The sequence below is a fragment of the Aricia agestis genome, chromosome 1 (assembly GCF_905147365.1).
Source record: "Aricia agestis chromosome 1, ilAriAges1.1, whole genome shotgun sequence".
In the NCBI taxonomy this organism is placed as follows: domain Eukaryota; kingdom Metazoa; phylum Arthropoda; class Insecta; order Lepidoptera; family Lycaenidae; genus Aricia; species Aricia agestis.
The window spans coordinates 12,939,108-12,951,707 of record NC_056406.1 but is presented as its reverse complement, the minus strand read 5'-3'; the positions used below and the strand labels follow the sequence as shown (position 1 = coordinate 12,951,707).

Here is a 12,600-nt window from a genome sequence, read left to right as displayed (position 1 = left end):
TAAACTTTAGAAGTGAACTGTGATAAATCTGTGGCTCCCTAAGAGGTAAAAAGTTGTTATTTTAATAAAATAGAACGTTAACTAATAAGTATCAGAAAATTAGTGTCTGAAAAATAAATAGTTTGGAAAATATTAGGAAAAATATGCTAAAAAACTATGTAAATTGTATTAACTTTTATCTTCGCCTAGCTATAACTGTGTTAAATAAAAGTGTTAATATTTAGAATAAGTTGATTATTGTGGAACGATAAATAAAGAATTTCCCGAAATGCGTTTCAATTACCTTGGCTCATGGCAAAATAGGGAAAATAGCCACTTCCGATAGTGAAAATAAGACTAAAGAGACGTACGAATCGGAGCGGCTCTCTCTACGGCATTGCCGCGGTCGGGTACCTCAGAGGGGCTTTCTTTACGGCATTGCCTTGAGCCGGGTAAGCGAGACGGATTTCGGGGACTTTGTTCTCCTCGACGACTCGTGTGTTTTATTTACGCCCCGCTCAGCAAGATATATCGGTGTAGCCTTGGAATCTTCGAGTCCGACGAAGCCAGCGACGAAACCTATGGGCGAATACTGTCCCAAACAGTATAGGAGCCCTCCTTATTTATTTTATTAAAATTTAATTATTAATTATTAAAATATAAATACAACTGTGTATTTTGTAAACATTGTGAGTGCCTACCTGTTGCCATTATTCATATCGAGCAAAAAAAAAAATATGTTTATAATTTATTGTATGGGAGCCCCCCTTAAATTTTTAATTTATTTTGTTTTTAGTAATAATTGTTGTTATAGCGAAAGCGGCAACAGATTTACACAATCAGTAAAAATTTTAGAAATCTAGCTATATCGGTTCTTGAGATACAGCCTGGAGACAGACAGACGGACAGACAGACATCGAAGTCTTAGTAATAGGGACCCGTTTATACCCTTTGGTTACAGAACACTAAATGTCTGTCCGTCTGTCCATCTGTTCATCTGTGTGTGTGTCTCCAGGCTGTAACTCAAGAACCGCTATAGCTAGACTTCTGAACTTTTCATGGATTGTGTATATCTGTTGCCGCTATAACAACAAATACTAAAAATAAAATAAAATAAATATTTAAGGGGGGCTCCCATGGAACAAACGTGATTATTTTACTATTTTTTGTTCGAAATCAATAACAGCAATATACAGGATGTAACAAAAATAAGTGATAATACTTTAGGGTGTGTACGTGTTCCTTGTAGAGAGTTAACTGTGAAAGTAGCAGCTCTGAAAGACGAAAAAAATTTTTCACTTTTGTATGGGCAAGGGCCCGAGCGTCACGAGTTTCCCCATACAAAAGTGAAAAAAAAATTTGGTCTTTCAGCGCTGCTACTTTCAAAGTGAACTCTCTACAAGGAACACGTACACACCCTAAATTATTATCACTTATTTTTGTTACACCCTGTATAGGCACTTGAAATATTCATGAAATACTCAGTATTATTTTTACATTAATAAATGAAATAATTAAGGGGGGCTCCAATACAAAAAATACAATTTTCAGCCTATTTTTGCTCTATATTGATACGGAACCCTTCGTGCGCGAGTCTAACTCGCACTTGGCCGATTTTTCATAATATTTTATTATTAAAACATATTATATTATGTAGATAGCCTTTCCCGCGACTCAAATGTATCTTCATACGAAATGTCAGCGAAACAGACAGACAGACACGGTGTCGCATTTATAATATTAGTATGTATACTCGTAAAAAGAACTATATTTTAAAAAGATAAAACCGACTTCAAAATTGCACGTAATGAGAATAAAAACTCCCTATCTCCAAAACTACTAAACCGATTTTGATGAACCGATTTGTACGAAAATGGGGCAGTTCTGGAAATATTACATACAATACGCATCGAATTCATGACCTCCTTTTTTGAAGTCGGTTAAGAATTCTTTAAACGCTTCGTAGCGGTAAAAAGTGAGGATATTTTTTTTCAGTTGTAACATCAGTTCAGATGTCTGTTAGTTTTGGGGTCCAATTAATATCTACACGCAAACACTCAAAATATGAGAGTTGATTAGACTTTCCTATATCTACTAGCGTATAAAATTCCCGTGTATCGGATTTTGTATAAATAAAATAAAATAAAAATTGTTTTATTTCTGAATAAATTTGAATCAAATATTTTCAGAATGTTGAACTACATGTTGCCTACCACCTATGTAAAGTATGTAAAGTCCTTCAAAATAGCTGGATCCATTTTGATAAAATATTATACTGTGATTATTGGATAAGTCTGCGTATCAGCCCCTATTTCCCCTACGGGACTAACGCACATGGCAAAACAACATTTTCTAGGTCAGCTAGTAGAATAAGTAAGTATTGGCAATACAACATTTTTCTAGGTCAGCTAGTAGAATAAGTAAGTATATTAGTATATTTGGAGATACGCCTACTACGATCTATTAATAACTCTACAATATACATCATTGTAAACTGTCACCGCTGTGTTCAACCTGGTTACAATTAATTAATAACTTAGATTTGGTTTGGGCTCGTGATAACAAATTATGGCAGGGGTTGTTTATAAGTTTGGTGATGTTAGTAATTAACCGTTAGTGCCATCTTTAGGGCCTGTCCACAATATGTCCACGTCACGACGTCGTCAACGCGGAACGGTGCGGTAACGTGGCACGTTACGTCAACGTAACGTGAAAATGCACGTCACGACGACGCAACATTGCACGTCGCTGTGCCTTGTGAAATTCTACCTACTGTGCATTAACTGTAATTAACTGAGCAAGCGCAACGGATCGAGTCATGTCAGCCGACGTGACGTGCAGTTTTACGGTGACGTTGCCGTACCGTACACTTTTTCTGTTCGAATAACATAGTACCCTAGTTAAATAAAAATTGTGCATTATAATGCACAATAGGTAGAATTTCACGTCGCGACAGCGTAACGTGCCACGTTACCGCACCGTTTCACGTTGACGATGTGGTGACGTGAAGATGTGGACAGGCCATTACAATAAGACAACAATAAAATTACCATAAGACATCGGTAGCTACAAAAGTGTAAAACTGCAGCCAAACCAATGCCAAATTGTAGAGATTCCGCGCTACTATGCAACAAAGTTGCGGGTAAATATGTGTAATAGACAGCAAAGATCAGGCAATTTCAATAAAAATAAATAGCTATATATTAATAAAACAGCAAACATTTTTTCAACATTTTATATACTTTTTTTTAAACGTAAATAAAGAAACAGTTAAAAATTTACTAGCTTTTTAAGACACTGTTTTAACAACTCGCTACAACTGTGGACGTTGACATTCTATTTAATATTAAAATCAACTTTACAGCTCAACACTTTCTTTAAAGTCTCGACAAAGAGCAAAGTTTTCTTACAATCTTGCGCCCTAATAAATAAGTGTGGGTTGCACCAACTTACTTTAGTTATAACTGTAACTTTAACTATAACTTTAACTATAACTAAAATGCAAAATGTCAAATCTTTGGTTAAAGTCAAAAATGGACGCCATAATAATATTTAACCATAACCTTGAACTCGACAAGGCTTTGAATGAACGTGGGTAACGCTGTCATCATACAAAAACGCAATTATTGACAGTCCTCCTGTACCAGCAGCGCCCCCGCCAACGTTTATTTCAAGCCTTGTCGGACCAGTTGTCATCTGTCAAATTCTGTGGTCAAAGTTAAGGTTAAAGTTAAAGTTAGCCTAAATTATAACCATAACTTTGACGATAACTTTAACTTTAACCACGCCTCTGGTGCAACCCACCCTTAATAAATAAAGGTACGTTCTTGGCCTCTAGTTGTTGGCTTTAAGGACTTAATTCAAATAATATTTTACGTCACACACGATTTAAGACTTTTTTACGTACTTACTTTTTTATAACATAAAACTAGAATTGAATGTTCTAATACCTATAAAACTTTCTTCGCATACTCAAACTCATACAATATTAAATATTTAATTACGGTTAATGCTTAGCGTCACTTTACAAAGGAAAAAACACCTTTAGCTATTGAAAAGTGAAAAAAAAACTCTACTGTCGGTGCCAGCAGAAAAAAACACAAAGATCAGGAAGTTCGCAAAAATAAGAATGTTAAGCACCCTACTTTACTACTTTTACATTGTAATCAGCCCCAGCAGAAAAAATATCAACACTCGGAGTCACTTGAAACTATTTTTGTCAAATTAAATTCGTAATTCGGTGCCCTAGAAATTGGATGGTGCCTGACCTCCTTTGTACTGTGGGTCTGCTTAACGTGGAGTTGCCAGTGCACAAAGCGAACGCTCGACCTTTGCCTAACTACTAGACCGATTTTTCCTTACCCATGTTTAAATTTTAAATTCGACACTCGAAGTGAGTGTTTCAATCTCACAAAATTATTTCGTATATTTTTGTGCCCAGAAGGAACCAGAAAATTGTCTCGATCCGTCGAAAATAAAGTTATGTCAGAAAATATTACACGTAACGAACGAGTTATATATTACATGTAAAATGAAATAGGGAGAAGGATAATATCGAATGTATAGAAAGAAACGTATTGGAAAGACATCGACAACTTTAATATTAGATTCGTAAAACAAATATCGGATATCGAAAAGGGGCTAAATTGAAATCACACAAACTACGGCCCCACCCGGCCCCACCCGGCCCCAGCAGGACGAAACTTGGTGTTTGCACAACTGAACACCCGAAGCCAGATAAGATGGGATTACGAATTAAATTCCCGAAGTTAAATAAAAGCGCTAGTTCAACTCGAATTAAATAAAGGAAGTAAAATCTAATTGTGTGCTTATAAAGACAAATGGATGTTTGATATTGAAGTTTCCATCAATTCCTATTAACTGCTGTGCTAACGTTCGCTAATTACATCACTTCTATTTATGGAACATTGATTATAATTTGTTTGAAGATGATGGTGAACATTTCTGCCCGTGCTGGTGGACCGATTTTGATAATATTTTATTGGCATTGGGAGCTTACTACTTTTAATTTATGTTTCATAATATTGATAACATGATTAATTATGACAAAGACACAAAAAATTTAAAGTTAAGGTTCCGTTTTAGGGTTCTGTAATCAACAAAACTTGGTTGACTACGGAACCCTAAGCAAGAACCCTAACCATCAGATTTTTTGTATGTTGATAGGTTGATAGTTATATAATTTAAGAGTAACATTGTCCTATAAATGGAACAATCCATATTTTGAGACCATCAAATCAAAGTACGAAATCATCAATGTATGAAATCCTTTCTATTTATATTTCTATTATTCTATTATCTAATCCTTTCTATTATATATTAGCAATCATTTTCGAGATATTTCGCAAAATATAAAATAGTTATTCGTCTTATCAAAATGCAGCTACTCACAAAAAATTAGCTTGATAGTAATTAAAAAATATATTCTAGGGAACCCGGACTATAAATTTTGTCCGTATAGGACTGATTCAAAATCAGTCCAACGTGTAACAATAGCTATAATTAGGCCGCGTCTCGCAGCGTAGGGTAGGACAACATGGGGAAAACTTTTGGGATTTTGTGGCAATTAAATGTGAAGTTATAGTTTTGAACTGAACCGCAATTATTTTGACTTTAAGTTTGTCTCGGCTTCAGTATGTAAGCTAGTGGAGCATTACATTAATTATAACATGCATGCATAATTATATTCCTAAAACTTAGGTCTATGTAAGTTTTATGTTTCATCCGTTTAGGATAATACGCAGATTGTTAGAATATAAGATATAATATTAAGGTGCCGGTTGGCAGCGGGCGATATTAAGCAACCGCAGACAACGTGTCGCAGCGACACTACTGGTTTCTATATTGTATTTCTATGAATAAGTGTCGCTAGCTTCGTATTGCTAGCTGCGGAGTGCCCTCCGCAGCTAGCCGCGTGCGTGTGTGAAATACCATTCATAGAAATACATACAAATAACAAACCAGTAGTGTCGCGACAACACGTCGTTTGCTGCCGCTTCATGTAGCCGGCTTCCAACTGTACCTTTATAAAAATTTAAAAATATTTTTTTATATCTAATTTCAAACCGGCAAAGCCAAAGTAGAATATGCAAACACGCTTATGCAAAATATGACAGGGAACAAGCCTAAGCATAAATAAATGTGGTAACATTTGTTCGAGCTGCAGATACATTTATCTCAGTCGGGAAGGTCTCAGACGGGATATAATTTATTCAAAGCTCTGTGGAAGGTAAGATCATCGGATTTGTCGCAAATAAACTGCTAACGACCATCGGTGGCGAATTTCACCTGTATGTGAAAATCCCGTTTTCATCAAAATTTTAATTCGAATTAAAATACTTATATTAATATAACACATTACACAATATTTAATATTATGTATTTGAATTACCTATATTATTCGTAGAAGTTTAAAACTACACAACGAATTTTGATACTATAATATATTATGATAATAATATTATTATGTAGAGATTTATTATGAAGGTCTATACGCATAATTAATAATAGCTCCCACACCGTGACGGTGGGCGGTTTCGCCCACCGTCACCGAAACCAGGCCAGCTTCGCAGGAGTAATTTTATATTGCCTAAGTATGTGCGCAGTACACACTTCACTCTCATAACCCAGTGGGACGGAAGACCGACACGACCGGCGAAAGATGAGGCGCAGGACCGACTTTTTACATGCCCATCCAACGCATGGATCATCTTACTTGTCAGAGAAACAGGCGATCAGCCTGCATTGTCCTAACTAAACTTGGAAATAACATGTTTCCAACGCGGGAATCGAACCCACGACCTCCGAGTCAAGAGCCGCGCTCTATACCACTAGACCACGGAGGCGTATACGCATAATTATGCATAATGCTAATTATGCGTATAAACCTTATATTATTATTACAAGTCTTCATTTTATGTGTGTGTTTTGTAACTATGATGTGTGCAATAAAGTATATTCAGTTCATTTTCATTTACTATGGTACCCACATAACGTTTATGGAAAAATTAAGTTTCCCGAGTCAACTACAGCTTTTCTCATATTTCAGTGATGAACAGAATTCTTCTCTGACTTCTTTGAGCACGATGGACGCGTTTGGGTTATTAAGAAAGGCTTCATCGCTCTCGCGAGACTCTACAAAATCAGAGCTGCTAGCCAAGACGTTTTTTTTTATCGCTTCTTTACAGAATCGCTGATTAAAATGTATGGAAGTGACATTTAACATGCGTCGAACGTCGAATTTATTTTATCGAACATATTTTATATGTAATATGCTAAGTACTCACATACAGTTTTGCTCGATAGTTTTACTCCAAATCGAGCAATAACCACCGTGTGGACCGCAAAACTGACAACTCGAAGGCTCGCTTCGAGCCAGCTCTATGGAATTAAATATTATGTCAAATATGTCATTTCCTTCGATTCGGAGTAAAACTATCGAGCAAAACCGTATGTGAGTACTTAGCATTATACAATATGTAATATATACAATTTCATGTATCTTAATCGGCGAGTCAATAAAAAGTGATGAAGAAAACGTGTATGCTAAGGAGCCCGGTCTTTATGAGATAGGTTTAGAAGCATCTGTTGGTAGCTTCTTCCCATTAAATTTTAAAAGGAAACCCTAATCTCGGCCATCGTTTTCCGTTGTTTGGCTATCCTCATTACGTCATAATTTATTATTAATCTCACCGGTAGTGTTACAGGGTTAATTAAATTTTCTTTAGCAAAGCATTTTCGTGAATAAAAGGGCCACTTATTTTAAAATTCGAGCTCGTTTTAAAGCCTGTGTTTAATCATACAATAGAATAACCTAATTTAACCACAGGGCTAGAATCAAGATTTAGGTGTATTATTATAAAATAATAGTTAATTTTTAGTACGATTATGTAGGCTGTAAAGTGGAGACTGTAGACTGCAGACAATAGAATATAATACAGCTACGGGATCTTTATATAATAACATAAGAATTAAAAACTGATACAAGAGCAGATGTTCTTGTATATTATATTGTGATCTGATTTTAAATTGAAAATTGCTCTACGTTTTTCAATTTGCTACGCCAGCATGCACTCTTCAGTAGTTTTTAATCCTCGCTTTAAATTGCGGATAAGACGAGCGAGTGTAGGAAAACAAAACTTTTTTTTTAATAAAACACACTCGAGGAGTTTTATCGGGCTACATCTTCAGCTGAGGAGTACAATATGGGCGCAATTGGTCGTATATCGTTGGAAATGGGGCGATACAAGAAGCCTGTTTGCGAAAACAGGTTGGGATCCACATGAAATATAATATTAAACCTTCAATACTGACTAGATAATACGTCAGCGAAAGGAAATTTTATAACGGAGAGTGGAGACCATTTCACATGGAACCATAGCAAAATATAGGAATGTTATTTTAATATAGTGGAAATATAATATTATATAGAATTTCCTAAATTTAATGCGTCAAAGGATCACATTTTTCGACCTGTATTGAGTATAAATTTATATTATTTGGAAGTGAGAGGTACCATTAGATTCGTCGTCGTGAAAGGGTACATAAAATGACGCACGCAGTTGCCTTATTTGTTCTGTCAACAAAATAATAAACCGTTTATTTCCCGCTGAATTGCTTAATTTTCGGGAATCGTAATTTTTATATTAGAATATTATTATGAGTTATGACATACAATATTCACATAATGAGATGCAGCGACGGCTGGGAACATAAAAGTCTCTTGACCTTTTCGACTCCATCATTTGCGACCCAAGTTCAATTTAACATATTCAAATATTTCCTTGCACATAAGCAGGGCTGACACTCGAAAGCCTTAGTTTTACTAACGCTCAATATAATAATGATAATATTATATCTCAAGCGTTGCTTACTCAAAATACAAAGCTTATTACGAATACCTTATCGACATTAAAAAATCCATTTCCTTTATAGCTGAAAATAAGTGCCTACGCACCGCCACAAGGCAATTCTGCCAATAGTTGATTATACTATGAATAATTCAGAAAGGCGCTCCGTTTACGTATTGGGTTGGGTGAGGTTGGCTAATGTAAGCGCCGCCTCGCGCTAACGAAAGTATTTATCTCAATTGCACATATTATAATTAATATAGTCTTCATAGAAAAGTTTCTATGTCAAACGGAGGTAATTATTATTTTTGTTTGATGAACGTAATTATTATAGTGTACATTAAACAATATTAACGATGTTCACTCCCTTGAAATTAATTTTCTCCGAACTATATTCACTTCCTTCGTATTATTAACCTTAACCTAAATATTTTGATACTCGTTACGACAGGAAAAATAAAAGTTGTAGTCTATCGTATATTACATTTATTATGCCAAATATTTACAGTTGGATGGTGCGTTTGTCATTTAGAAGAATCGGTTGTAAGCGTAGGGGTAGCCGTAGGCGCCGAATCTGGCGAAACCGTAGGGGGAAGCGTAGGCGAGAGCGGGAGCGGCGGCGAGAGCGGGGGCGGCGGCGATAGCGGGGGCGGCGACAGCGACTGGGGCGGCGGCGACGACGGCAGGGTCCTTGCGCACCACGGCGTTGAAGCCCTCTGCGCCGGCGGCGTAGTCCACGGTGCGGCGGGTGCCGTCCGACTCCAGAAGCGAGTACTGGCCCTGCACGTTGTCTCCGGCGCGGCTCTCCACCTGGCTCTTGAAGTCGCCGGTGTAGGGGTCGGCCACGCCGTACGAGAAGCTGGAGAAGTCTGATGCACTGGCCAGAGCCACGAGGGCAAAGAAAACGACGAACTGCAAAAAATAACAATGCTTAAGTTTGTGGACACAGTATTTTCAATGACTTATTTTTTCTTTTAGCAGTTCCCAATTAGGCAATGAGATAAATAATAATTAAGTAAATATTATTACCTTCGCAACCATTTTGATTAGTGAGGAGTTGTGACTACGTCGGAGGCACTGAAGCGTGTGATGCTATGGACTTCCAGAGATACCTTTTTATACGCAAGTACAGCCGCAAGGGTGCGCACAGACAGATCGGGAAGTACCCAAATGTCAAGTTCAAATCGAAAATAAGTAGCATGCTCTACAACTTTCGTCGTGTTATTTAACGTCTGTAACTGGTTTGCCGCAGCCTTATCGCCGGCTCGTACCCTTAAGCAAAATAATAGACCGCGAATTGAGTGCAAGTAAACAATTATCCATAAAGATTAAACCTCAATTAAATGTTATTACTTATTATCATAAATCATTAATCTACCTAAATCGAATGTCACGTCTGTATGTTTCATGAGATAAATATTTTTAAGGCTGGAGGTCTTTACAGCATATTCGATCAATTGTAGCTATGCGATGAACATAATAATATATTATAGTATAACAATAGTGCTTAATATTATATTATAATGCTTTAAGAAATACAAAAACAACCCCCGATTAAATACTCGGCATAGTATTGAATCGGGGGTTGTTCCTTCCTTCCTTCCTTCTTCTTCGATTGCTTTGATCGGTTCAATATTTTGCATTCTGATTCTGATATCTATTAATCTTTACCTCTAAAGATTAATAGATATCAGAATCAGAATGCAAAAGATTGATTCTGATATCTATTGATCTTTAGATACCTCTATCTAAAGATTAATAGATATCAGAATCAGAATGCAAAATATTGAACCGATCAAAGCAATGGAAGAAGGAAGGAACTGGAAGGAATGCAAACAACTTTTCATGGTGTAGATAAATCCAAATTTTATGAACTATTGCTAAAACACCCTTGATCATGCCAGTTTCAGAACACCCGTTTGGATGCTACGATGTTGTCTCACAGAGAAAGAGAGAGAGGACACGTCGGAGGTTAAGGCTGGGGAGAATAAATGATAAATAGTTTTTCGAATAACTATATTAAGTTTCGAGAACACTTCTAAGTCGGTATATCTACTGGTTCGTTCTATCTATTCTGCTCTAAGTCCCATCAGTAATTTAAAATTCAATTAATATATTTTGAATGGTGTTGCTGGTGGTGGTGTTTATGACGATGATGCGGAAGTTGTAAGCTTATTAAAATCTATACAAAAAGTTACCAATTGAGAATGAAAAATGTATTTCACTCTCCACGGGATCGTTAAAAAAGTTATACGCTTTTAACAATAATTGGGAAACTTGATTCAATCATATCGAATTTGTACTGCACAAAAAATGATACCTACTGAAAATAAACTCGCCAAGAAAAGTTATATTGTTATATAATGACTTTTCCAGTTCAAACCATGTAAATAATTCAAATAAAAGTATTTATTACATGTAAAGCTATTACCATTCTAATATTATTTAAGAAATAATATTATTTTAATTTTCACGATAATATATTATTGAAATTAAATATATTTATGATAAGGCTTAGACTAATCAAATATAAAAAGTAGGTACCTAATACTTTCTTTTGTAGGCCGTTACACAAAATACTTTTAATAATTTCGTATTTAAAATATCGTAAAATGTAATGTTAGTCGTAACCCAATTCCAGTATTTTTTCTCAGTAGAACTAGGCAGGCAGTTAAACGTCCAGTAATATAAAAATGTTGTTAACTCGAATTTCGAAATGAAACTGGGCATTTAAAAACTTCAAAGAAGTTACTTCGATGAAGTAGGATACTAAAGTTGTTATGAATCATGTTAACGAATATTATGCGTTAAAAGTATTATGTGTCTGGTTCCCGAAAAGTAATACTTTGAATTTTGTTAATAATTCGAAACACATAATTAACTATAAATAATTTCAAAGTTTATTTTTTTATATAAAAAAATTATGTTTGAGATTGGTTGAACCGATTTGGCTTTAATATTTTATTTCAAATTAAACTCTCGTCTGTAAATCGTTATTTTTTATATAAAAAAAATAATGTTTGAGATTGGTTGAACCGATTTGGCTCATATTTTAGTTCAAATGAAACTCTCGTCTGTAAATCGTTATTTACTATCCATATGCAATCGGTTATGATATTTATACGATCAGTTAACACTTTGGAGATATAATGAGACATTATAATATTCTTTTGATGCTTTTAGAGAAGGAGATACCCATAGAGACAGTATTTCAAGTGTTTTTACCTCCACCTCGGCGTGGATGTAAGGCGCGATTTCAGGTCGTGATGTTATTATTTTGGCAACAATATTTTGACAATACATGATATTAATTTTATTTTATTTGTTAAATTGTCTTTTCATGCGTCTCTTAACTACTCGCGGGGAAGTAGTCACTGGTTTCGTCGAGTATCAAGTATGAAGTATCATTTCTTATTGTTACACTTTCATCACATCTTACTGTATAATATGTCGCAGCCAACTGGGTAAAATAGCCGTTCAATCAAACAGCTAGCCCTTTAACTGAACAACGACATTCAACTACACGTTTAGCCGAATTATTGACTGCAACGTTCAACACTACAGCTAGACGATCCTTAGCCACCTGGTTAAATGTGGTTACATTAAGTAAGGTGATCATTAGTTTTGTTTGCAGATAACCAGATCAAAATAAACAAAATTTTAAAGAGATTTCCAATGTCTACTGTCTAGTTTAAACTTGTATGTCTACGGCGACCCACTTTCCTTCTATCTATTTAATTCGTCTATGTTC

General features: G+C 35.6%; 2 protein-coding genes across 2 annotated transcripts in view; both read right to left on the bottom strand.

Moving 5' to 3' along the window:
- Positions 1-12,600, bottom strand: part of LOC121733398 (calcium/calmodulin-dependent 3',5'-cyclic nucleotide phosphodiesterase 1-like) — a 366,803-nt gene that overhangs the window by 330,862 nt on the left and 23,341 nt on the right. The gene's annotated exons all lie outside the window — the stretch shown is intronic.
- On the bottom strand, positions 9,377-9,907 carry LOC121733418 (larval/pupal rigid cuticle protein 66-like). The gene is made up of 2 exons (XM_042123677.1): positions 9,879-9,907; positions 9,377-9,761 (listed from the first exon to the last, which is right to left on the bottom strand). The coding sequence occupies exons 1-2, from the start codon at positions 9,888-9,890 to the stop codon at positions 9,378-9,380; spliced, it is 396 nt and encodes a 131-aa protein (XP_041979611.1). The 5' UTR covers positions 9,891-9,907; the 3' UTR covers position 9,377.